Below are 27807 nucleotides of genomic sequence, written 5' to 3'. Positions count from 1 at the left end.
CTCTCCCAAGCACTAAGCATAGTGCTCTGCACACAGTAAGCGCTCAATAAATACCACTAACTGATCGACTGATTGAAGGACCTGCTATCTACTAGCCACTTGGAGAGGCTTCCGCATTTAATCAGGTTCCTTTGCTTTCCACACAGGACGTTGGTGACTGCGACATCCATGATGAGGTTTCTTGGGAGTCCTCGGTCTTTCAAATGCCCCTTCTTTTGGGCTCGGCAACCTCTATGGCTAACAGGGACCTGGGCTTTCTGGGGTTCTGGCCTCCTTAAAAACCCACTAGGGAAGTCCAGGACAAGCTGACCCAAACCATCCCCAGTGGGATAGGTCTCATGGAAGCTAGACTGTATGCTCCTTGAGGGTAGGGATCATATCATCCATTGTATTCTCCCAAACGCTTAGTACAGAACACTGCAGCACACGGTAAGCGCTCCGTAAGTACCATGGACTGATGGAGGATGCTCCCCCTTTAGACCGTGACCTCGATATGGGCTGGGAACATGTGCTAATTCTGTTCTTTTGTACTCTCCCAAGCACTTAAAAGAATGCTCTGCACATTATAAGCGCTCAATAAATACCACTGATTGACTGACAGATGCCCAGGAGAACGAGGATGATGACAATTATGGGAGTTAATCTGCACTGACGCTCCAAGGGTAAGAGTTAAAGAAGCATTTATTTCTTGTCCTTTGGTCCACGAACACAATACCTTTCGTGGCGTCCATCCCTCCAACTGCAAATAAGGTCCCGACCGTTGACTTTCTGGGTTTAGTGCGAGGACTTTGTAACATGGGTCTTCTTTCCGGAAGCAAATGGTACTTCATTGCTTCCATAATGAGTTTCTGACATTCGATGTCATCCCGGAACAGCGTGTTGTTTTCCATGTCTGCCAGGAACTACGGGAAAAATACGGCTTATGCTCAATTGCCAAGCAAATCACAACATGGATGAAAGGATGACCGTGCAATTCAAAGATAAAAGCTATCATCTGGCACATTTGACACTCTTCAGGGCCAAAGCGTCAGTCTAGTAAAAGGAGAGGGATTCGACTGTACGGGACAGGGGTACCCCAGTTCCAGACCACCACAATTCATAAAATGGGGACAGAAGCCATGCGCTAACTGCTGATGCAGCCCTGCCCGATGTTATGTCCAATCACTGCTGGAAAAATCAATTCCTCTCCTGCCCCTCCTCTACGTGGGCCCTTCTGGTTCTGCTCCTGTAGAGTGTCAAATTCCTTGTAGGTGGGGAACATGTCTACCAATCTGTTATGCCGTATTCTCCCAAGTGCTTAGTACAGTGCTTGGCACACAAGTGCTCAATAAATACCACTGCTTGCTCTACCCTGTTTTGAGTAGTTTTCCTTCCACTTAGGAGTCCTCGTCTTGGGTTCAAGTGGTCCCCTTCAGCCGGCGGGATGGAGAAGGATGCCTTCATGCCGGCAGTCACTCCGCACAACCAGTCTGGGGCCTGGAACTGGGGCACTGGCATTTATTAAGCGCTTACTATGTGCAAAGCACTGTTCCTAGTGCCGGGAGGGATACAAGGTAATCAGGTTGTCCCACACGGGGCTCACAGTCTTAATCCCCATTTTACAGATGAGGTAACTGAGGCACAGAGAAGTTAAGTGACTTGCCCAAAGTCACACAGTTGACAAGTGGTGGAGCGGGATTTGAACCCATGACCTCTGACTCCAAAGCCTGGGCTCTTTCCACTGAGCCACTTGCCTGCTATGTGACCTGGGGCAAGTCACCTAACTTTTCTGGGTCTGTTTCCTCATCTGTTTTCGCTACTGCTGTTTTTTTTTCTTTAATGGCATTTATTAAGCACTTTCTATGTGCCAGGCACTATGCTAAGCACGGGGGTAAATAAAAGACGTCACGTTAGACATAGCCCATGTTATGTTCCATATGGGGCTCCCAGTCTTAATCCCCATTGGACAGATGAAGTAACTGAGGCACATAATTCTCCCTCCCCCTTGGTGAGTCCCATATGGGACAGGGATGGTGTTCAACTTGATTCTCTTGTATCTAACCCGGAGCTTAGTACAGTGCTCCGAAACACAGTCAACACCCAATAAATACACCTGATTGACTGATACAACAGAAGATAAATTCTTACCTGTGGGGCCAGGAGAGGCAGCCTAATATAAGCCAATAGTTTACTGAGATCTTTCGGCCTCTGTTCCAAATCATGGCGGACCCAAGTTAGGAGGGCATTAAGTATTGTCTCTTCATTGGGGATGTTCATATCATCGCTTGCCAAAAGCTTTGAAATTTCACTGGCCGGTAATAATACAAACTCCTGGTTCCGGATTACTTCCATGAAATGCTCCTGAAAAAAGAGATGCACAAAAATACTACTACTAATATTAATGGTATTTGTTCATTCAATCAATCATATTTATTGAGCGCTTACTGCGTGCAGAGCACTGTACTGAGCACTTGAGAAGTACAATTCAACAAGAGAGGCAATTCCTGCCCACAACTGGCTCACAGCCTAGAAGGGAGGAGACAGACATCAAAACAAAGAAACAGGCATCAGTAGCATCATTATAAATAGAATTATAGATATATACACATCATTAATAAAAATAAATATAATTATAATTATAAATATGTACACATATACAGAAGTGCTGTGGGGCGGTGGGGGGGTAGAACAAAGGTCAGGGCGATGGGGAGAGGAGGGGGAGCAGAGGAAAAGGGAGGTTTACTATGAATTTACTATGTACAAGCTCTGTACTAAGCACTGGGATAGATATAAAATAATCAGATTAAGACACAGTCCCTGTCCCACATGGGCTCACAGTTTAAGTAGGAAGGAGAACAGGTACTGAATCCCCATTTGACAGATGAGGAACCTGAGGTACAAAGAATTTAAATGACTTGCCCAAGATCACAAAGCAGGTAAGTAGCCGAACTGGGATTAGAACCCAGGTCCTCTGACTCCTCAACCCAGGAGTGCTCTTTCCAATGAGCCACTACTTCTAACAAACAATGTGGACTTTGATTGGCACATACTAAGCACTTAATACCACAATTATTATAGAGATTTTTTCTGCTTACCAGGGAAAAAGCAAAAGGGAAACAGTAGATTATTTTTTAAAAATCAATATTTGTTAACCTTTTGCTTAATTTAAAAATTATGATTACATAAATGAAATTTTTTAGGCCTTGTCTGGGTCCCCTTGTCAACCATCTCTCTTAGATGAGATTCATATTACTATTAATTTCACGTATTTTTACAAGTATTTCCTTAGTGCTTTTTTTTCTGTCATTTTAATGGTGGGCCTCTCTGTCTGGGAAAAGAGCCATAAAATGAAGGACACTAGAGAGTAAACAGAAATTTCTTAATCTTCACCCTCTTAGCCAGTCATTGACAGCAAGCCCAAAATTCCTGCTAAAACCCCTACACCGTCTATCCCCTTCTTACAGCTCTCAAGCACCAACTAGTTCAGATCATCTCCACTCTCACAACCCTCACACAAAGGCATTCGGTAGAGTCCTGGGTTCTAATCCCAGCCCTGCCACTTTTCTTTTCTTTCTTCTTTCTATTCCACTCGTTTACACTCCTTCTTAAACCCCACCTTCTCCAGGAGTCTTTCCCTAACTAATAATCTTTCCTTCAGCTCCTATTCTCTGCTAACGCTTAAATGCTTCTGAAGGTACTAATTTACATATCCTACTACTTAAACCTCATTTATTCACGTATCTGTTTTCCAATCTCTTTTACAAGCAGCTGTATCTCTCTTTTTCCTTCAAACTGCAAATACTTTTCCTTCCCCAAGAGACTGTACATTCCCTGAGGGCAAGGATTGTGCCATTTATCTCTCCGTGCCCGGTCCACAGTCAGCATTCAATAAATACTACTGATTGATCCAGGGTCCTTGGTGAAAAAGGCAATCTGTCTTAATAGTGTCCTTGCATCTGTTAATTTGGAGAGAGAATTCCTATTGCTGGTTTCTTTCGGAACGGCTCACTTTTCTTCATATGCTCTTCCAATTCCCTTCCACCATTTCAACCAATGGAACTCCCATGAACACAGTATCTCAATAGGCTTTCCTGTTTAAGAGTGCATCCGGGAATAAGAAATATCGCTGGTGTAGTGGAATTAAGGTTCATGTCATCTGTTACCCAACTACCCAAATTAACAAGTATTGATCCAAAGTACTTCAGCTGATTTAGTCTGACATTCCTTTCAGAAGTAGTGGTACTAATGATAACATTAACGGATTTTGTTAAGTGCTTACCAAGTGCCAAGCACTGCGCATGCACCTACAGACACACACTCATAAACACACTCTTAGAGGTTTAGGAAGTTACAGCAGTGAGCTGAATTTGAAATGTTTGATTTCAACACTCGGGGATAAATCGGCAAGGGGCTCTCTCGACACATCAGTTGGTTCAGCGCCAGGATGTGAAAGCAGAAGTCAGAACATTTGGGGTATTATGCTTCCAGAGGAAACATTGAACCACAGTTCTACTCAGTGACAATGGCACTGACACAAATGAAGTCTAAAGGTGCCAACTTTTTGTTCTGAGCCTAGAGGCGAACTTTGGGGTAGAGCACCGGGGAGGTGGGTGGACTTGGGCAGGGAAAACTGAGGAGGCAGGACATTAGGGGATAAAGTGGGAAGAAGGGAGGAAGAGAAAGGGGAAGAAGAGACGAGGGAGTGAGAAAGAGGGAGAGGGAAATAGAAAGGAGAGGGCTAGAGGGCAAGGGGAGAAAGAAGAAAGAAAAAGAACTAATAGGTGCACCTCCACCTAATAATAATCATAATAACAGTGATATTTGTTAAAGGCTTGCTATGTGCCACGCGTTATGCTAAGTGCTGGGGTGATGACAAGATAATCGTGTCAGACACAGTCCCTGTTCCACAGGGGGCTGACAGTCTACGTAGAAGGGAGAATTGGTATCTACTCCCTGTTTTACAGATCAGGAAACTGAGGCCATAAAGCTGGCAAGTGGTGGAGCAGGGATTAGCACCCAGGTCCTTCTTTCACCCAGGGCTGTGCTCTTTCCACTAGACCACACTCCTCTTCCTCCACTGCTGCGTTTGGGTATTTGCCAGGTGCAGGGACTGGATGTAGGTGATTCGGAGGATCTGCCTACCTTTTTTGGCCCACCCAAAGGTGGTTAGAGGGTCCGACCATGGCCGAAGTGCCTAGTGGGCCTTATGTGGGGACTCGGGGCGGGGAGGAACGATTTCTGCACAGAACCACTGGTTCCCCAAATCACCTAGATGAGGGCAAGCCAGGAAGATTGTCCCTGACAGGATCAGGACTAGAGGAAGCCACCCGTGCCTGGCCTTGGTAAGAAGATGGAGAAGCAGTGTGGCCTAATGGATAGACCCGGGCCTGGGAGACAGAAGACCTGGGCTCTAACCCCACTTCGCCACTTGTTTGCTGGGTGACCCTGGGCAAGTCACTTCTCTGTACCTCAGTTCCCTCATCTGGAAAATGTGGATTACAACTGTGAGCTCCATGTGGGACATAGACTGTGTCCAACCTGATTAGCTCGTATCTACCCCAGTGCTTAGTACAATGCCTGGCACATAGTAAGCACTTAAACACCACAAAAAAAAATTAAAAGGCTATTTGTGCAGCTGTACTATCTGAGGTCATTCGATGATACAGTCTTTATTTTAAGAAAATTTTGTTACAGATGAAATGCTGACAGACTGTGAGCCCACTGTTGGGTAGGGACTGTCTCTATATGTTGCCAACTTGTACTTCCCAAGCGCTTAGTACAGTGCTCTGCACAGAGTAAGCGCTCAATAAATACGATTGATTGATTGCTCTGCACACGGTAAGCGCTCAATAAATATGATCGAATGAATGAATGCATCAACTGTCAATAAATGAAAACAACTCTAGAGCAAATCAAAATAAATCCAGCCTCCAGGATAAGTTGAAAATTGTTACACAGAACTGGCTAAAATGGAGTTGTTTTTAAAATGGAAAATGAAACTGTTTACGTGATTATACGATCATCGGCTCTTCGAAACAGACTGGAACCAGAAAAGTGGTAAAATGAGAGGTAAAACCATTTCAATGAAAATGTTAATATTTAATGTCACAACTGAAACAGTATGACAAACCTTATGTGAAAAATAAGAGATCACAGACAAATGCAACCATTGTAATGGAAACGAGAAATATTTGTAACTCATATATTATGCATGGAATAAACCACGGAGTGTACAGGTATTCTGTCTCATCTAAATTTAATCTCTACACTTGGGTTTTCATTCTGCTTTAAAAGCTAAGTGGCGAGTATGAGACACAGCCTGTGCTGGTGTTGAAGACGTTGCCTTTTAAATAGCTTTTAAACAAATGAAACTACTGGGGAATTTATTTTAATTGAATATTTAATTGAGCTATCTATTGCTATGCAGTTCCCATAGCAACGTTTCAAACCAAAGGATATGCCTCCGAATTACTCATTAGCACTAAAATTCAATTTCACGTCTCTGTTGGAACTAAAAAACATCAAAAAAGCAGCTTTGGGAAAAATCCATCTTCCACAACTAATTAGGTATGAAAATAGCTTTTTAAAATCCGACTGATTTAAATAGCATTCGTGTACAAGTGTTAAAAGCAGTAACTATCTCTCTAAAGTAAACAACGATAATGGATCAAAGGTACACTCAGCTAGTTTACCAAGGCCAGAAGGTCTTTCCAAGGGAAAGGGGCAGAAGGAAAACTCACCGTATCCACATTTCCAAGGGTAAAAGGAGGAAAATGGGGAAGGGAAAATATCCTGAGGAACTGAATTTCAGAGCAGCTCAATCCTTCAATCAGTGATATTTATTGAGTACCTAATGGGCACGAAGCACTGTACTAAGCACTTGGCAGGTCGAGAGAATTAGTAGACTTGATCCCTGCCAAACTGCAGCCTAAAGGAAAGATCATGATACTGGTAGTCATTGGCGTGACCTCGGGTAAGTCACTTAACTTCTCTGGGCCTTAGTCACTTCCTCTGTAAAATGGGGATAAAACAGATTGGGTACCCCATGTGGGCCAAGGACTATGTTTGATCTCCTTCCTTCCTTCAGTTGTATTTATTGAGTGCTTACTGTGTGCAGAGCACAGTGCTAAGCGCTTGGGAAGTACAAGTTGGCAACATACAGAGTCGGGCTCACAGTCTAGAAACTAAGCACTTGGGAGAGGACAATATATCAATAAACAGACACATTTCCTGTCCATAAGGCAGCTAGAACTGGAGCAAAGCCATCACGAGAGTGGGAGCTTTTGTCCTTTCTTTTTTAAAAAATGGCATTTGTAAAGTGCTTACTATGTGGTAAGCACTGGGAGAGACACAAGCTAATCAGGTTAGACACAGCCCCTGTCCCACATGGGGCTCACAGTCTTAATGCCCATTCTTCATAACCTCGCATCTACCTGATTACTTACCCTATAGTAAGCACTTGAAAAATGCCCTAATAATAATTACTGTAAGATGAAGGAAAAAAAAATGGTGAGAGGCAGCACTGCCTAATGGACAGAGCTCGGGCTTGAGAGTCAGAAAGACCTGGGTTCTAATCCCAACTCTGCCACTTGTCTGCGGTGTGACCTTGAGCAAGTCACCTCACTTCTCTGTGCCTTGGTTACCCTGAGCCCACCGTTGGGTAGGGACTGTCTCTGTATGTTGCCAATTTGTACTTCCCAAGCGCTTAGTACAGTGCTCTGCACACAGTAAGCGCTCAATAAATACGATTGATGATGATGATGTACAATGGGGATTGAGATTGTGAGCCCCCTGTGGGACAGGGACTGAGTCCAACCCCATTTGCTTGTATTCCCTCCAGCTCCTAGTACAATGCCTGGCACGTAGTGAGTGCTGAACAGACACCACGATTATTATTCTGAGTTAGTGTTTCAGTAACAGGCTACATAAAGCTCTGTGGAAACGAGCTGCGGGAGGCCTTAGCTGGTCAGTGCTGGCTCCTCAGCCCTCTGGCCACCGGGATGCTGACCTCAGGTCTGGGGCGACCGTTAAAACGTTAAACCGGTCCCCGCTCTCCTTTCCACTATTAGCCTGGGAGCTCCCTGAGGGCAGAACAAGTCCTGTTGCTACTGAGACCGTTCCCCAGTATGTGATGGGGCTGCCTGGGCCTCGGACCAGAGCACCCTCCGGCCCCCCGCCCTCCCCGGCGAGTCCAGAGCCTCCGTCCGCTGGGGCAGAGCAGGCACGCTGGTCCCCGGGGCTGGGGATGCCGACGTGGCCTGAACCCCGCCAGGTCCACCTCCGTGTTCCCCCCTCCCCGGCTCCGGCCGCAGGGCCTCGGACGTGGGGCTGGCCCTCCCTCAGCTGCGGCTTGCAGGGGAGGCCCGACTCCTGGGGCGATGAGGGGCCTCCCAGCTGAGTGACGCGGGCTCCCTACCAGAAGACCCCAAACTGCTCATCCCGGTTCACGGAAACAAGTCCCCTCGTGGTGTAAATGGCCGAAAGGTAAAGGCCATTTGGCCAAGACGATAGAAAGCGTGCATTTTCCTGGGGCCATGCCTCGTGACCTGCCTTCGAGATTGAAAAGGGGGACGTACCATGGTGTAATTATGAGCCACTTTGTGTAAATCTGTACAACCTTGTGCATCAGCGAAAGAGCGGATTCCCAGGCAATTGGATGGGTGAAGCTGTTTCATTAAGAACTTGCAGCATGCTTCCACAACCTGAGAGAGCTGGAGAAGGCAAGCGGTGGACAACAGGCACTCGATATTATCTTCTTTTAACTCAAGGCGACCTGAAAAAGTAAAACAAACAAACAAAAAAAACCTTAAGTTTCCCTCTAGACTATAATCACGCTATGGGAAGCAAACATGTCTGCCAACTCTGTCATACTGCACTCTCCCAAGCACTCAGTGCAGTGCCCTGCCCACAGTGAGTGCTCAGTAAATATCACTGATCAACTGACTGGGTTAATACCTCCGAACCTCCCCTTTCTATAATGATGAGGATGACGATAATGACAGTGGGATTTGCTTTGGCATTTGTATGTATTTGGGATTTGTTTTGGATTTGTACAGCATTTGGGAAGCGCTTATGATGTGCCAAGCTAATCAGGTTGGACACCATTCATATCCCAAGTGGGGCTCACAGTCTTAATCCCCATTTTACAGGTGAGGTAAACGAGGCACAGAGAAGTGAAGCGACTTGCCCGAGATCAAGAAGCAGTGTGGCTCAGTGGAAAGAGCCCGGGCTTTGGAGTCAGAGGTCATGGGTTCAAATCCCGGCTCCGCCGATTGTCAGCTGTGTGACTTTGGGCAAGTCACTTCACTATGCCTCAGTGACCTCATCTGTAAAATGGGGATTAAGACTGTGAGCCCCTCTGTGGGACAACCTGATCACCTTGTAACCTCCCCAGTGCTTAGAACAGCGCTTTGCACATAGTAAGCACTTAATAAATGCTATTATTATTATTATTATTATTATTATTATTATTATTATCATCATCACACAGCAGACAAGTGGAGGAGCTAGGAGTAGAAACCAGGTCCTCTGTCCCCCAGGGCCCCATCTCTTTCCACTAGACCATGCTGCTTCTCTAATGGTATCAGACAACCAAGACCTAATATCAGCCTCAATGGCCACTGTTACAGTGAATTCCATTACCTGTATAAGCATACTGTACCAGGGCCCACAGTGAATTTGGTTCAACTCCTTCCATTTTGATTTCCTCTTGTCTCGCCTCCCTAACGTCATTGGTGAACATGGCAGCAAAATAGTCTGAGACAGAGGAGAGGATTAACCTAGGAGAAAAGAAAATCAATAACCACATCCGACTTGATGAATAAATGTTTCCTTTTGCTCTTTTCCAGACTGAAGGCCCCCAGTCTGAGATACGCTTAAAATGCATCTGCACATTACCCAGTCCCCCTCTCCGAATAAAAAATTAACATTTCGGAAGCTCATTTTCTGCTGAGGTAAATGATTTATGATTTTAAGTCTTCGAACGGCTCTCTGCAACCTCCGGAAAAATATCCCATCCACAGTGCATTAAATCCACTGTGCATAGAATCAAACTGGAAAACAACATCCAGGTGGTTTGAGCTTTAGATTTAAAACAGTTTCAGCATCTTGATTAGAAATGTAGTCTTACATCAATGAAATGTATCAGTTGGAAGATTCTGGAATGCATTTAGCAGGCCCAATTAGAGTACTTCAATTAGAATATTAGAAAACTGAGACGTCTAAACTCTATTACATGCATTTGGCTGCGTCCCCTCCTTAAACGACTATGAGCTGATAAGCAAAGTCTTTGGGGTTTCTCTACATGGAGTTTTTAAAAGAATAATCACTGCGATAGCTTCAAAAACGTAAAGTGGAAAAACCTTCTAGTACCCAAGTGCTCTCCACATAGTAAGGGTGCAATAAATAACAACTGGTGATGATACTTGGCATAAATCCTCACGACTGAAATCAGTCCATTCACCACATCCCTCTTAGAGGGAGCAGGGGAAGAATCGGAGTTTTGATGCCACCAAGGGCCAGGACAGCCCTCGCAACTCATTCTCGACCCTGAAGTGGAGTGTGCTGCTGGATATCCTGAAGTCCGGTGCATTTGGAAATGGAAAGAGGCCCAGATCTGGCCTGAAGACTGTAGACTGCTGATCCTTTTGTTATACCACAGTACTAAGACTAGTACTTATTAAGCACTTCCTATGTGCACAAAGCACTAGGAATAAGTACACAGATTAAAAACAGACAAGGACCCCGGCCCTCAAGGAGGAGAGGAGGGGGCCACGACTGACTCACAAAGAAGGTGTATCATCCGCACTCAGACTGATTTTTTTTATCCCTTTTTTTCCTGACATGCAAATAGTCAGTGAGTCAATCGTATTTATTGACTAAACGCTTGGGAGACTGCAATACTGATTTCAACTGTCCAACTCCACAGATAACTGGATTTGTCTCTGGAATTTCTGAAATCTCTGAGACCCAGTTTTTCACCTTTAAAATGCCCAGCCCTCCTCAACCCACCTCTAAAACAATTTCTGAACTTTGGAGATGTATTTGTTAAACTACACTGCTATATCATTCAAACATCTGTGAAACCAAGTGAAATAAGATGTCTAGGCACTAATTATTCAGTTTTTCCCCCTTGCTTTTCAGTTACATTTCTTCTCCAAGAGTGAAGGGAATCTTCAGGTGGTATATGGTGACTACCACAGCCCAGAGACAAGCAATAAGGCTACTCTACTTCCATGATTCTTTTTCTTCTAAAATCTTCAAAATTCCACATAAAGTGTGGCAAATTGTGATTCCATTTCCCCCTTTTTTGTCCAGCCCAAATTGGCCCGGCTGAAGCCTTTTGGAGGGCAGCCTCTCCTTCAGGACAAGGCATATCTCAAAGGAGCTGGAGAGGAACAGAACTGAACACTAGTGGGAACAGCTATGAAAATCTTTCACCGCCATCTCTGTCAAATCCATCAGCTTATTTTCAGACTTGTGGGTTCTAATATCAATCAGGAGAAATCAATAACTACTTTGGCCTGAGACATGTGGCGGTCTGGCTTGTTCATTGACTAAAACCTTCCACTGCTTCCAGTCATAGGCTGGCATCCTTCATATTCCACGGGTTCTTATCCCAGGCGGATTTCCTACTTCCTTGCCGCGGAAGCGCTGTTCTTTCTGATTCCTTTGGTAAGCCACGGGAATGCCGCAAATCAAGCGGGATGTCTGCTCAGAATTGCCCATTAATCAGTCAAGAATATTTACTCAGTGCTTGTAATAATAATAATAATGGTATTTGTTAAGTGCTTACTATGTGCCAGGCATTGCACAAAGTGCTGGGGTAGATACAAGAAAATCGGGTTGGAAACAGTCCCTGCCTCACATGGGGTTCACAGTCTCAATCTCCATTTTCCAGATGAGGTAATTGAGGCATAGAGAAGTGACTTGCCCAAGGTCACACATCAGACAGCGGTGAAGCCGGGATTGGAGCCCACGACCTCCTGACTCCACTATGCCATAATAACAGTGTAACCATGGGCAAGTCACTTCACTTCACTGTGCCTCAGTTTCCTCAACTGTAAAATGGGGATTCAATCCCTGTTCTCCCTTCTATTTAGACTGTGAGCCCTATGAGGGACAGGGACTGTGCCCAACCTAATTAACATATCTACCCCAGGGTTTAGAAGTGTTTGACACATAGTAAGCGCTTAGTACCATTTAAAAAAAGTGGTAGAGCTGCAATTAGAAGCCAGGTCCTTCTGAATCCCAGGTCCATACTCTTTCTACTAGGCCACGCTGCTTTGCTTCCTGCACAATATTATGACACTGCTGCAGGACTGAGTGACACGTCACAAATTCCTAGCAAATCTGGGCTCAGAAGTCAATTTCTTTGCCTGTACAAGACTGTTGGCTCCAGTAGATTTTTCGAGGATTACCCGAACTACGTTTCCTTTGAATCAAGAAAGGATCAGTGGAATGAGAACTTCCATATGTTGTAGAAGAAAAATTACATTCTTGGTCACGACACATGCCTCTAAGCAAATACTGATTTATCTTATACCTGCAATTCCCATCTAACCATGGTGTGGGTTGGCTACATTCATCACACCAAAGAGAGGAAGCAAACTGAAATAACCCAAGAGCGGAGAAACCCGGTTCAAATGTTGTAAACAGATTCTGAATCGTTAGCAATTATGACAAGGTATTAAGTCACTCAACCAACAAAACTCAGAGTGGAGTCAGGACTGAAGGATATTTTGTTACAAGCACCTGCTACATCAAACCACCTAACAGATCAATTACATAATCGAAACCACAAAATGAAGAAAGTATGTTCTATAAAAAAAAAAACAAATATAAAAGCCCCGGTCTTTCTTAGTTTTTTGAAAATTATTTTTACCTGTGAGCCGGAATTCGACGATCACCAGCTACTAATACCACATCGCACAACTGTTTGTGCCTCAAGTAGTTTTCCATCTTTTTAAATGTTTGTTCAGCATGGTTAAGAGCCTGGAAAAATTCATCGGATGTACACGGCTCCATAGTGGGGCAAAATGACAATGTCTGACTGCTATTAGAGGTTCTGGAAAGACACCAAAAAAAAAAAAAAAAAAAAACAAAACAAAATGACAAATTTTGATACGGTTCTCTCATATTCCCACGGCAACAATCTTTTTTCATACAGTCCTTCTGAAGACCAAAATAAGAAACTAACCACACATTGCTAGATCTACATTAATATACTGCATATCTTTAAAAATTGTCATTAGAACTAAAGAGTGGGAGTAATAATGGTGTCACCAGCCCCCTTCTCTAGATTGTAAGCCTGTTGTGGGCAGGGAATGTGTATTGTTATCGTGTACTCTCCCAAATGCTCTGCCCACGTTAAGTGCTCAATAAATACAACTGACTGAGTGACTCTCTCCCCTTACAGTCTTGGATTGTGAGCCCCTTGAGGGTCAGAGCCAGTGCCTAATTCCCATGTGGGTATCCTTTTCCAGCCCGTAACTCAGTTAGTGCTTAATAAATAGCAATAATAATAATAATAATAATAATAATAATAATAATTACAGTACTTGTGAAACACTTACTATGTGCCAAGTACTGCTCTTTACGCTGGGGTAGATACAAGTTAATCAGGCTGGACACAGTCCCTGTCCTCCACGGGGCCCACAGTCTTCATTCCCATTTTACAGATGAGGTAATTGAGGCCCAGAGAAGTGAAGTGACTTGTCCAAGGTCACACAGCAGAAATGGGGTGGAGCTGGGATTAGAACCCAGGTCCTTCTCACTCCCACACCCGGGCTCTATCCACTAAGCCATGCTGTTTCTCTACTACTACTATTACTACTACTACTGCTGCTACATTTACTAATTCAGGTGGCTAAAGATAGCGGCAAAGCCCAAACAATACACTGGGTATTAATGAAACCTCTGCAATCTTTTCCGCCCGGGGGGGACAAGAGAAGTTTGCAGAGCCTGGGACTGGACACGGTTACATCAGACAATCTGACTGCAAACAGAAAGGAATTCACAGATTTCCCTTTACACCAAATGATAGGGAATGTGACTTGACATGTTTAATCTATCACATTTATTGAGCGCTTACTGCACACACAGCACTGTACTGAGAACTCGGGAGAGTACAACAGAACAGCTCCCTGCCCATAAGAAGCTTAGAGTCTAGAGGGAGATGCAGACATTAAAATAAATTACAGACGTTGAAATAAATGACAGTTTAGCGAGTAATGGAAAGGGCACCGGGAACTAGAATTTTCTGGTGCAACTGAACTGGTAAACAAACCTAAGTGGACCTCCCCAAGACAAAGCAGTCGGCAATAGAGGCGCTTCCTTGTGTGAGCCTTAGTGACAACTGGCTTGGGACTGACAAAGAGAGGGTATTTCTGGATGTGGAGGGGAGAGGAGATTCGACCGGGGAGGGAGCCAGGCCAAGGTAGGGGAGGGGACAAAACTCACAATAACCCTACTCTCCTGGAAGGGAGGAGAGGGGGGAAGTGTCATCCAATCATTATTCACCCATGGGGCAAAAGAGAAGAATCCATTAATAGTATTTATTGAGCACTTCATGGTTGCAGAGCACTGTACTAAGTGCATGAGAGAGTTATTCCCCCTTCTAGACCGTGAGCCCACTGTTGGGTAGGGACTGTCTCTATATGTTGCCAATTTGTACTTCCCAAGTGCTTAGTACAGTGCTCTGCACATAGTAAGCGCTCAATACGATTGATGATGATGATTAATTCACCCATGGGGCAAAAGAGAAGAATCCATTAATAGTATTTATTGAGCACTTAATGGTTGCAGAGCACTGTACTAAGTGCATGAGAGAGTTATTCCCCCTTCTAGACTGTGAGCCCACTGTTGGGTAGGGACTGTCTCTATATGTTGCCAACTTGTACTTCCCAAGTGCTTAGTACAGTGCTCTGCACATAGTAAGCGCTCAATAAATACGATTGATGATGACGATTAATTCACCCATGGGGCAAAAGAGGAGAATCCATTAATAGTATTTATTGAGCACTTAATGGTTGCAGAGCACTGTACTAAGTGCATGAGAGAGTTATTCCCCCTTCTAGACTGTGAGCCCACTGTTGGGTAGGGACTGTCTCTATATGTTCCCAACTTGTACTTCCCAAGCGCTTAGTACAGTGCTCTGCACACAGTAAGCGCTCAATACATATGATTGATTGATTGATTATATAAGAGTTGATGGACTTGTTCCCTGCCCACAATAAGCTTACAGTCTGGGGGAGAGGGGAGAGGTGCGACATTAATACAGACAAATAAATTACAGCGTCTCACTACTGTTCTTACCACCTTTGTTAATCAGTCATATTTACTGAGCACTTCCTGTGTGCAGAACACTGGCCTAAGCGCTTGGAAGAGTACAATATAACAGAACTGATAGATACGTTCCCTGCCCACAACGATTTTAAGAGTCTAGAGGGGGAGACAGACACAAATATAAATAAGTTATGGATTCGTATATTAAGTGCTGTAATTCTACTTTGCTACTTAGTTCCTGGAAGAGTAATAGAGGTCACAACACAAACAGGCACTTCCAATGGTGAAGCTAGGTTCTCGGCGTTGGGGGAAGACTCTAAGATGCTGCTTCACACATGAACCCTGGCCCCGGGGTGGGTTCCCAGTCAACGAACAAGGAGGGGGTGGCGGGGATGGCGGTTAGTCACGGACACAGACTCCTCAGGGGCAGGGATTTTGTCTACCAACTCTGTTATACTGCATTCTCTAAGCCCTTAGTATGGGGCTCTGCACACAGTAAGTGCTCAACAGATACCACTGACAGAGAAACTGAAAGACCGAAATAATGAAGAGAGCCAACAGCCTAGGAGGGCAACAATGAAAACAATAAGAGCAGGAAAACGGTGCGGCTAAAGTGGCCATGCGGTTCCTCACCGTGCAGCCGATAAGTCAAGAGTCCAAAAGCCACAGGAGACACGACCTTCCCAAAGTCTGCTGCCGCTCCGGATTTTCCCCCCGGAAAAGGCCCAGAATCCCATGGGTTTCTGACAGGGGTGGCGATGGGAAGGGGCTGTTCCTCAGGGAGCCCCTGCCTCTAACTGCTGCTCCAGGGCAGGATGGCAGTGGAAAGGAAAGTCCGAGAGCCTGCCCCCTCAGCTGCTTTAACCATCTGCTCTGACTTCCCTCAATCCATCTGCCACGGCAGGAAGCTGCTGACTGCGGGGAGGGGCTGGGCTGCCTGAGGGAAAAAGTGGAAAAAAGACCGCCGGCCACAAGTCAGAGGACCTGGGTTCTCATCCCGACTTTGCCACTTGCCTATTGTGTGACCTTGGGCAGGTCACTTTACTTCTCTGGGCCTGAGTTTCCCCGTCTGTAAAAATCAAATCAATCAATCGATGGTATTTATCGACCGCTTACGATGCGCAGAGCACCGTACTGAGTGCTTGGGAGAGTACAGTACAACAGAATTAGCAGACGCGCTCCCTGCCCACGACAAGCTTACAGTCTAGAGGGGGGGACAGACATTAATATGTCTTATCTTATGCCATCGAGTCGTCTTCGACCCATAGAGATGCCATGGACGCATCTCTTCCAAAACGCCCCACCTCCATCTGCAATCGTTCTGGTAGTGGATCCACAGAGTTTTCTTGGTAAAAATGCAGAAGTGGTTTACAATTGCCTCCTTCCACGTGGTAAACCTTAGTCTTCGCCCTCAATTCTTTCCCATGCCACTGCTGCCCAGCACGGGTGAGTTTTGACTTGTAGCAGACTGCCTTCCATTCGCTAGCCACTGCCCAAGCTAGAAATGGAATGGGTAGGCCTCTGCCTGACTCTCCCACATGTAGTCGAGACCGGTAGAGTACTGGGAACTCTCCAGGTGTGACCCTGAGAGGACACTAATATGAATAAATCATTTATCATGTATAACTTAAAGATATGTCCATAAGTGGGGTATGTGGGGTTGGGGCGAATATCAAATGCCCAGAGGTCACAGATCCAAGCGCATAGATGACACAGAAGGGTCAGCAGGCCAAGGAAACCAGGGCTTAATTGGGGAAGGCCTATTGGAGGAGATGTGACCTCGATAATGCTTTGAAGGTAGAATGGGGATTCATTCAATCGTATTTATTGAGCGCTTACTGTGTAAGAGGAGAAGCTGTGGAGAAGCAGCGTGGCTCAGTGGAAAGAACCCGGACTTTGGGGTCAGAGGTCATGGGTTCAAATCCCGGCTCCGCCACCTGTCAGCTGTGTGACTTTGGGCAAGTCACTTAACTTCTCTGGGCCTCAGTTCCCTTATCTGTAAAATGGGGATGAAGACTGTGAGCCCCCCATGGGACAACCTCATCACCTTGTAACCTCCCCAGCACTTAGAACAGTGCTTTGCATGTAGTAAGCGCTTAATAAATACTATCATTTCCCCCTTCTAGACTGTGAGCCCGCTGTTGGGTAGGGACCATCTCTATATGGTGCCAACTTGTACTTCCCAAGTGCTTAGTACAGTGCTCTGCACACAGTAAGCACTCAATAAATACGATTGAATGAATGAATGAATACAGAGCACATCATGCATGAATACAGAGCTACTAAGCGCTTCGATACCTGGTCTCCCACCCCACTAGATTGCAAGTCCCAAGTGGGGCAAGAGTTGTGTCTGAACTGATTGTACTGAATCTATCCCAACTTTTAGGATAGGAAATGCTTAACAGATACCACAGCTATGATTATTTGAAGGCAGAATGGGTCCTCTCTGATCTCATGAAAACACGCACTTAAGAAATGACTACAGTAGAATGGCCCCTAAATCAATTTTAGTCTTTGGTTCAAAAAAAAAAAAAGTTCCTGCTATGGCTTCATCTTGATTGCTTTGCGATATATTATATTCACGCTCTGTTGGCCGGACTGCAATTCCACACTCCATCTGAAAGAGTTTCAATCAGTCATCCCGGAAATCCATCATTAATGGGAGCATCGCTTCAAGGAACTGAGCCCTGATTAAGGACGCTCTGATTCCCCACTTATTAAGATAAAGCGGACTCTTGGCTCGCTTTCCATGGTAACATGTAGCTGGCGATGTGTAAGTGGGCGGGCGGGGAATATGGAGCGCTTAGTACAGTGCTCTGCACACAGTAAGCGCTCAATAAATACGACTGAATGAATGTGGTGGTGTGAGGGGTATGTGCAAAGCGGCAACCATTGGGGAAAATATTCGGTCAAGGAAACAATCCTGTTGTGCTGCTCTCTCCCAAGCACTTAGTACAGTGCTCTGCACCCAGTAAGCACTTGATAAATACCACTGATGTTGACGCTGATAACAGAGTAAAACTTTCCAGATTCATGACCACCTGTCCCACGAAACAGCCACGCATCCAACACTGCCTTCCACTCCAGTGTCCGTATCAATCAATCAATCAATCAATCAATCGTATTTATTGAGCGCTTACTATGTGCAGAGCACTGTACTAAGCGCTTGGGAAGTACAAATTGGCATCACATAGAGACAGTCCCTACCCGATAGTGGGCTCACAGTCTAAAAGTCGTATCAAAAGTCTTGTGTCTCTCCAGTGCTTAGCATAGGGTCTCAAACTCTGGAAGGGCTCCATTAATATTCCTATTACCAATAGTAATTGTAGCAGATTGTCTGCTTTGAGCACGGCACTGTTCTCTGGGCATTGAATTTGCCCGAGAATGCAAAACTACAGACTTCACGAGAGCCACTTTGGTTCTGTCAAGGAGTCTTTGCCCCCTTTCCTTGAACTGACCTAAGGGTTTGCTCACCAGCCACGGCCCTTTCTCAGTCTCTTTCTCCCGCTCCACTTGTGTCTCTCGCTCTCAAACTGTGAGTGACCCTCAAGGCTCTGCTCTGCGTCTTCTCCTCGTCTCACTTTACACTCACTTCCTCAGAGAGCTCTTCCGCTCCCACGGCTTCAGATGCCATCTCTAAGCGGATGCCTCCTAAATCTATCTTGCTAGCTTCGACCTGCCATCTTGCCCCGGCACATCTCCATCTTCAGTTAGATATTTCTAAAATTGAACTCCACCTTCCTTTCCAAATCTACATTTCCACCGAACTTTCCCACAGTGCTCACCAATACCACTCTCTTACCAGCTCCCTTCTCTCACTAAACCCTAGCTCACACTCTCCATCTCACCCAAGATCACCTCTTTGTTGGACCTTGTTCTTGACTGTCCTGCCTCTGCCCTTTAATTGTGGTATTTGTTAAGTGCTTACTACACATTGTAATAGGCACTGGGGTAGATACAAGCAAATCAGGTTGGACACAGTCCCGGTCCCACAGGGGGCTCGCAGTCTTATGCCCATTTTACAGATGAGGAAACTGAGGTGCAGAAAAGTTAATTGACATGCCCAAGGTCACAGAGCAGTCAAGTGGTGGACTCAGGATTAGAACCCAGGTTGTTCTGATTCCCAGGTTCATTCGTATCCACCACTGCCTTCAACTCCAGTGTCCAAAATCAAAATCTGCCAGACCACAGCTCTTCCCATTTTCCAGGCCCTCCTGAAATCCCATATCCTCCCAGAGACTTTCCGCGATTGGTTTTTCTTCTCCCTAGATCGTGTCTTCCCAAATACTCCCTCAGCACTCGTGCCCTTATGGCCCTCCAGGGCACTTTTTGCCGTATCAATTTCCTTACGCCACTATTTGAGCACTCATTTATTCATTTACCTATCCATCTTTCCATTCTCCTCTTCCTCCCATCTGCAAACTACTTGGGGTCCATTCAGGTTCAGCCTTCCAGTGCTGAGAGCATAAATGGACTCACCCAGGAGTGGGGAGCGCGCATTTCAGAGGCCAAGTTTTGCCCACACAAAGGGGCGGGGAGAGAAGCAAGGCGGTGCCAACTGAGGCAAGATTTCGGCTCACCGTGTGGCCCGGTATGGAAGACGGGGCCACCGCAGGTCCTGCCGGGGGGATGAGCGGGAGCAGCAGCAGCAGGATGAGGAACATTTGGCCGGTGTCCCCCAGGTCCCGGCTCTGGAGAGGCCTCCACCTGTCCCCGCTGAGCTCCACCCGGAGCCAGACCAGCTCGCTGAGGGAGCCCGTAGCACTGCTGGTGACTGACAGACTGGCTGGCTGCCTGGCACACTGTAGCCTGGGCCCTGTGCCACAGCCTTGGGCTGGCACCGCGTCAAAGCCAGATTCACTCCACGCCAACGAGGAGCAGTCCAACCCCAATGCAGTGGAATGAAAAAAAAAAAAAACGTTCCTGCTTTCAAATTATTCCTGCCGGAATGGACACACCAGTACTTATTCTTTTACGGATGCCCCAGACCGTTCTGCCTTATTTCTTCTTCCCTTCCCCCAGCAGGCTATAAGATCCTCAAGGGCAAGGAACTTGTCGTTTACTTCTATAGAAGCGGCATGGCTTAGTGGAAAGAGCATGGGCTTGGGAGACAGAGGTCATGGGTTCTAATACTGCCTCCACCACTTATCAGCTGGGTGACTTTGGGCAAGTCACTTAATTTCTTATCTGTAAAATGGGGATTAAGACTGTGAGCCCCATGTGGGACAACCTGATTATCTTGGGCCTCCCCCAGCACTTAGAACGGTGCTTGGCACATAGTAAGCGCTTAACAAATACCATTATTTTTATTATTGTTCTCTTTGCTCTTATTTTCCTCAACTGTAAAATGGGAATTCAATACCTGTTCTCCGACCTACTTGGGCTGTGAGCCCCATGGGGGACAGGGACTGTACCCAACCTAATTAGTCTGTATCCACCCCAGTGCTTAGAACAGTGCTTGACACACAGAAAGCACTTAAATACAATAGCAATAATAATAACAACAGCACTGAACTTTGCAAAGTGCTTAGGACAGTGGCTGCCCTATTGATTGATTGATTGATTCATTCATTCAATCGTATTTAGTGAGCGCTTACTGTGTGCAGAGCACTGTACTAAGCACTTGGGAAGTACAAGTTGGAAACAGATGGAGACGGTCCCTACCCAACAGTGGGCTCACAGTCTAGAAGGGGGAGACAGAGAACAAAACAAAACATATTAACAAAATAAAATAAATAAATATGTACAAATAAAATAAATAAATAGAGTAATAAATACATACAAACATATATACATATATACAGGTGCTGTGGGAAGGGGAAGGAGGTAAGGCTTGGTGGGGGCAGATCTGATGGCCAAATCTGTCTGGGGGAGGCTATGAGGAGGGGCAGGAGGTTGCCCTTCTTGCCTGAGGCAAGCTCCTCCACTGGACTGTAAGCTCCTTGAGGGCAGGGATGGTGTTTACCACTCTTACTATACTCTCAAGTACTTAGTGCAGTGTTCTGCCAACAGGAAGCGCTCAACAAATATCACTGATAGACTGTCTGAGGATCCTAAGCTGTGAGGGGCAAAGGACAAAATTGAATTCTGTTACTATTCCTGGAATCTTGTGTTCGGGTTGTTGTGGGGGCACGAGGGCTATGGAGAGGATCAGCATTTAGAACAGTGCTGGACACATAATAAGCACTTAAGTACCATAAGAAAAAAAAGGGAAGACATGCTGTCTCATTCATTTAATCAATCAATCAATTGTATTTATTGAGAGCTTACTGTGTGCACAGCACTGTACTAAGTGCTTGGGAAGTACAAGTCGGAGACAGTCCCTACCCAACAACGAGCTCACAGTCTCCTGCAGAAGGAGACATGAAAATGATCATCAAACACTTGGCATATTCAGTACAGTGCTATGGACTGGCAAGAAACCTGAAGAAAACTGAAGCTATAGACCAGCCAAAACTTGGGAAATTCCACACTAAAAGTTTGCGTCTATGCCCACGATCTAAAGCTGTCTCTGAATTCTGTTCTCTGGGCATTTCACTGTCACACAGAGAAAAAGAACAGAGAAAACGGAATCAACTGACCACCGAGCTTTGGAAGACTGCAACCCTGAGAAGCAGCATTGTTCAGTGGATGGAGCTCAGGCAAGAGAGTCAGAAGGACCTGGGTTCTAATCCCGGCTCTGCCACTTGTCGGCTGTGTGACCTTGGGCAAGACATGTACCTTCTCTGTTGCCTCAGTTTTCTCCTCTGTAAAATGGGGATTAAGACTGAGTCCCATGTGGGAGATGGAATGTGTCCAACCTCATTAGCTTGCATCTACCCCAATGTTTATTACAGTGCCTGGCACTTCATAAGTGCTTAATGAACACCATAAAAAAGACAGAGTACGACAATACCCTGGCATCACACTCCAAAGCCCTGCTGGGGTATCCAACCTCCTCCAGTCCTGTGAAACCCAGAAGACACATACCGAATCGGCAAGAATTGTTTCAGTCACAGACCAGTCTTTTACAGTTGTGCTTGAAAGCTCCTTGAGGACACAAATCACAACGCCTATTTCTATTATGCCTTACCAATTGCTTAGCACAGTGCTCGGCCCACATCGGGCGCTCAATAAATGCTACTGATCGACAGACTCTACTGCTACTCGTATAGTCTTAATAGCATTTGATTCAGAAAAGGTATTTTTCTACGATACAATTGTTGCAGATTGTGTTACAAGCTCGAGGAATACACTCAAGGATTAGGGCTGGGAGACTGCCAATTGAAATTCCACTGAGGAGAAAAATGACAGGAGGTGGGTTTGTGTGATTAGAGAGTTGGCCCCAAGAGAACGGCTCACTCAACCAGACGCTAAGGACGACTGACGTGCCTTATGGTTATGACATTAAAAAGACATTGAAGTGTAGGAACTCCTGCCTTGAACCTGGCTGGGGATTGCTGGGAGGTGGGGAATGGTATTTATAACAAAGAAACAAGGAACAAGAGAAGCAGCATGGCCTAGTGGATAAAACACACGCCTGGGAGTCAGAAGGACCTAGGTTCTAATCCCAACTCCACCACTCATCTGCTGTGTGACTTTGGGGAAGTCCCCTCACTTCCTCTGTGCCTCAGTTACCTCCTCTATAAAATGGGGATTAAGACTGTGAGCCTTATGGTGGATACAGACTTTGATGTGATTAGCTTGTATCTACTTACAGTGCCTGGCACACATAGCAAGCGCTTAAATACCATAAAAAACAGGAAACAATTCTTCTTTTAAAAGACATTCGGTTATCTCAATCAATCAATCAATCGTATTTATTGAGCGCTTACTGTGTGCAGAGCACTGTACTAAGCGCTTGGGAAGTCCAAGTTGGCAACATATAGAGACAGTCCCTATCCAACAGTGGGCTCACAGTCTAAAAGGGGGAGACAGAGAACAAAACCAAACATACTAACAAAATAAAATAAATAGAATAGATATGTACAAGTAAAATAAATAGAGTAATAAATATGTACAAACATATATACATAGTACAAACATATATACATATCTCAACCCCAAAGGCCTCTGATAGTTCCTTTTGGATGAGGCAACAGTGAGATTAGAATGTCAAATTTCATTGGAAAGGGAGTAAAACAGAATCAAGAAGATCACATTGTGTGCTGACATTTGACAAAAATGAAAAAAAAACAGACCTACAGTTAAGAAAACTGACACTTTTTTCAATTTGATTTGTAAAATGATTTTCCAGAAGCTTTTCCCAACATTTGTCACACTGGAAAGGAATTCTCCCACTCTCGTGCCCCACTTACAGTACTGGCTCTTGGAGCAGAATGGCTCTTCCCATAAATGATGAGGTTATTTCCTTTTAGAATGTCATTCCTTATCTGCCTTCTTACCTTTGCTACTCTGGGAAATCACCGATAGCTTTCTCATCCTTTCTGTTTCGGTGACTTTACACTTGAACTAAACACTGGAAAATGACCTAGGCTTCTGTCATTACTTCTCTTGTGGGCACAAGCCTTCTCTTTTCTTATTTCTGTAAGATGTTTCTGATCCATAGTGAAATATGGTCAAGAGAAGAAGGATATATACTATTTATGAATCTTTCAGAGCCTTATTGGCAGCATAATTCCTCCAAGAGGCCTTCCTTGACTAAGCCCTCATTTCTCTTCTCTCACTCGCTCTGCATCCCTTTATTCACCTGATTTGCTCCCTTCATTCACCCCTCCCTCAACCCCACAGCACTTACATATATATCCATAATTTACTTTAAGTATCTGCCTCCCCCTCTAAACTGTAAAACTGTTGTGGGCAGAGAACGTTTCTACCAACAGTTACATTGTGCTCCTAAGTGCTTAATGCAGTGCTCTGCACACACTAAGCACTGAATAAATGATTGACTGATTGATTTCATCAACTTCTGCAGACAATCTCTAAATGGCAACGAGCCACTTGTCTCCACGGTTATCAGTATCACCTCAGCCTAACTGCTGGATTTATTTATTTATATTAATGTCTGTCTCCCCCTCTAGACTGCGAGCCTGGAATGTGTCCGTTTATTGTTATATTGTACTCTCCCAAGAACTCAGTACAAAGCTTTGCACAAAGTGCTCAATAAATGCGACTGAATGAATGAATAAATGTATTTTATGTTTCTTCCAAAAGCAACTCACTAGAATCTGATGGAAGCATAACTAGCATCAAAGACACCATCAACTTATCTATGAAAAGTTCTAGTGTTCAATTCCCTCACGCACTGGATGAATGTTCATAAATGATAACATGTTAAGGGCCTGTCACCTAACTGTCCACATGATGTCAACATACACAACCACACTAGATCTCCGCTTAGAATATTTTCAGCCAAGGGGACACTTGAAAATTCATTCTGCAGTTCATTCTTCACTATCCCTTCACCTGCCACTTCTACTAATAGTAAGTTAGAGATTCATTTTTCTGGACCATCAAGAGTTCTCAGTACCTGATGGCAAACAAAAATGAAAACTCTTAGCCTCCTTAGGAAGATTTAGCAGGTAAATGCCTATAATTGACAGTGACCGGAGATATATCATCCGTCGTGCCTTAATGGTGTATTACTCAAAATGGTTAATAAGACGGGGGGGTATTCACGGGGGACTAAAAGGAGCATTCTGAAAGCTGCTATCAGGTCAGGGGTGGATGTGTCCTGTTTCTTTCACCTTTGCTTAACTCCATTTCTCTTTCTGCCTCCTCTCCATTCTTTGCCCAGTGCCCTCCCTAGAAAATCCCTTGAATGCCCCACCTATGTGGGCCAATTTCGGCACAAAATTGCATTAGTGGCTGTCATCTTTTTCATGCATTCTCGAGAGCTACCGGCACACACACAGCACAAAGAGGTGTATCAGGATGAAAACCGCCACTCCCGAGGGTAATCAGTACAAAGGCCAATGCATTTTCTTACTTGATAATCCTTCCTGGTCACCAAAATTCACAAATTAGAACAGGGATAATTGTTGGGTTTCTTTAAGACTGTGGAAAGTAATGGAATAAAATGGGGTAGTCCCTAATGCACCTAAATTCAGATGAATGCCACTGGGAAATCTCTTCAAGCTAAATCAATTCTCACTGCTTTAGTGCAGAAGAACACCTTTAAAAATAACGTGTGTCATTTATAACAATTTTAGTTTTTACACAAAAACTGACCTATCTTCGCGGCAGTGGTGACTTTTGCTGTGCGTTCACAATAATAATGATAATGATGATGACATTTAAGGAGCGTTCACTATGTGCTGAGTACCTGGGGTTGATGTGAGGCTTTCAGATCGGATCCTATCTGCTCCTGGATCAACGTATCAAATAACTGCATCATTTTTATTAATCCTGCCCAAAAGAACACTACACGTACTGTCGGGGTCCGTACCCTCCTCTTATTCCAAACCCAGATCTCGGCTAGTGATACTACAGCGACCCTGGAAACAGGACCGAAGAAGCCCCGGTTTCTAAAAAGAAGAAAGGAACAATTAACCTGCAGGAGCTGCTGTCAGATTCATTTTCTTCTTCACTAGTCCCGTCATCTGGTCTATCAAGCCAGTGGGCACCGCCGCAGGCTTCTGCTGGGAAGTCAGATGGAGGGACTTCGGAGGGGGCTGCCATTGGCCAAGGAGAGGAGTTCTGGAAATCCTGTTGGCCAGACCTTCTGTAACCAATGGAAGCCAGGGGTAAGTGGAGGCTACAGGGGTCGAAAAACTTTCTCCCACCATCTGCTCCGCTTTGTCCTGGACTCCAGAAGTCTCCCCGCTGGCTGTCCGCTGTAGCGTTCGGAGACGATGCCTGGTGGCCGAACCACCTCCATCTGAGCTTTAAAATCTGCTTCACGTCAAATTCTTTGCGAGAACCAGACATCCTCAGAGAGAGAGAGAGAGAGAGAGGGAGGGAGAGAGGGAGAGAGCGCGATCGTCTAGGCAACAGGGCAAGAATCGCTGCACAGGAAAGATTTGTGCATTCAGCCAAGGCGGGAGAAGCACGTGCTCTGCCGTCTCCAGCGAGCCGATTGGGAGGAAAGATTTGCATGCACAGATACATTTGCATTCATTTTTATAATCCTGGATCCCAAGAGGATAACAACAACGCCCTCCCCCACCAAAAAAAATGCTACGGGAAAAAAAGAAAGAACCGGCTCTCCAGTCAAAGCAAAATGAGTGTACGCCGAAACAGAGAGAAGCTTTTCTGGTGCCCTCCTTTCTCAGCCCCGACCACTGGCTTTTCCAAACACTAAGAGCATTCGTTAAAGTCCGTATGAGCCCCCACCGCCCCTTTCCATAAAACGCGGCTGACGGGCTGAGAGCTAATCCCGGAACATCTCGCGGGCTCCCTGTGGCTCATTCTATTAACTCCCTCTCACGCTGCTGCACAGAAAATCCAGGAAAGATTCCTGAGACTGCTTATAATACTGCCAAAGTGTATTGGCATTCTACTCCCTGGGGTGAGTAGCCAAATCAGATGCCTCACAAGATGATACGAGAGCATCTTTCTTACTGGGAAAAAAAAAAGCTGGGGTATTTGAAGAATCACAAAAGGAAAACGTGGTTTTTTCCTTTTCCTAATTACTGTTATGAATCTGGTTTTGAGCTACAAATAGCAACAACGTACATTATTTTGTCCACTATATTGTCATTTATATGTAATGCATGGGCTGCCCCATTTTAATGGACAGGTCAAAAGCATGAGATGGGATTCCACCTCCCATTTGGTCCTTCCAGGCTGTGGTTAAATAGACAGTGCTGCAATGACCCACATTCCCTCTGCTACATGGACAGAGAATAAGCCAATGGTATTTATTGAGCGAGCACTTACTGTGCGCAGAGCACTGTATGAAGCATTTGGGAGAGTACAACACAGCTGGAAGACCAGTTCCCTGCCCACAAAGAAGTCAGGGGTCTGGGAGGTTATCCCAAAACCTTTCACAAAGAATAATTTCACAAACCTACCAAATTTTATTTTGAATTTCATATTAGTTTGGTTCTGATTTTTATTCCCCAGAAAGAGTGCTGAGGAGACTTACAGTTCCTACGTCATTCGATCACTCATTCAATCTTATTTATTGAGCTCTTACTGTACGCAGAGCACTGTACTAAATGCTTGGGATAGTACAACAATAAACAGACATATTCCCTGCCCACAAGCTAGAGCCTAGAGGGGGGAGACAGACATCAACGCTAAAAAATAAATTACGGATACGTACATAAGTGCCGTGAGGCTGGGATGGGGAAAGAACAAAGGGAGAAAGTCAGGGAGATGCAGAAGGAACTGGGAGAAGAGGAAAGTGGGCGTCTAATCTGGGAAGGCCTCCTGCAGGAGATGTGTCTTCAATAAGGCTTTGAAGAGGAGGAGAGTAGTTGTCTGTCAGATTTGAGGAGGAAGGGCGGTTCCAAGCCAGAGGCAGGAGGTGGGCCAGGGGTCGGTGACGGGATAAGCGAGATTGAGGCACAGTGAGAAGGTTAGCATTAGATGAGCAAAATGTGTGGGCTGGGTTGTTATAGGAGAGTAGTGAGGTGAGGTAGGAGGGGGCAAGGTGAT

The 27807-nt window shown here is 45.2% G+C and overlaps 1 protein-coding gene and 1 non-coding gene across 6 annotated transcripts in view; both read right to left on the bottom strand.

Annotated features, from left to right (window-relative positions):
* Positions 1-27807, bottom strand: part of KLHL5 (kelch like family member 5) — a 47889-nt gene that overhangs the window by 9349 nt on the left and 10733 nt on the right. Inside the window, exons 1-7 of one of the 5 annotated variants that reach the window (XM_038752889.1) lie at positions 25989-26028; positions 25757-25911; positions 12863-13045; positions 9622-9758; positions 8556-8752; positions 2128-2340; positions 716-902 (exon numbers count right to left, since the gene is read on the bottom strand). In XM_038752889.1, the coding sequence (XP_038608817.1) occupies positions 716-902; positions 2128-2340; positions 8556-8752; positions 9622-9758; positions 12863-13045; positions 25757-25911; positions 25989-25991 (1075 nt within the window). In that variant the 5' untranslated portion in view covers positions 25992-26028. Of the gene's footprint in view, positions 1-715; positions 903-2127; positions 2341-8555; positions 8753-9621; positions 9759-12862; positions 13046-15897; positions 15911-19844; positions 19925-25756; positions 26244-27807 lie in introns of those variants that run through there. The other 4 variants (XM_038752893.1, XM_038752891.1, XM_038752892.1 and 1 more) reach the window with 4 other exon arrangements.
* LOC119933778 lies at positions 16721-16858 on the bottom strand. Its single transcript, XR_005452650.1, has one exon. It is a non-coding gene; the product is annotated as a small nucleolar RNA SNORA7 (small nucleolar RNA).

The sequence above is a fragment of the Tachyglossus aculeatus genome, chromosome 10, assembly GCF_015852505.1.
Source record: "Tachyglossus aculeatus isolate mTacAcu1 chromosome 10, mTacAcu1.pri, whole genome shotgun sequence".
NCBI lineage: Eukaryota > Metazoa > Chordata > Mammalia > Monotremata > Tachyglossidae > Tachyglossus > Tachyglossus aculeatus.
Note: the sequence above shows the minus strand (reverse complement) of the source record. Positions and strands in the feature narration are given on the sequence as shown.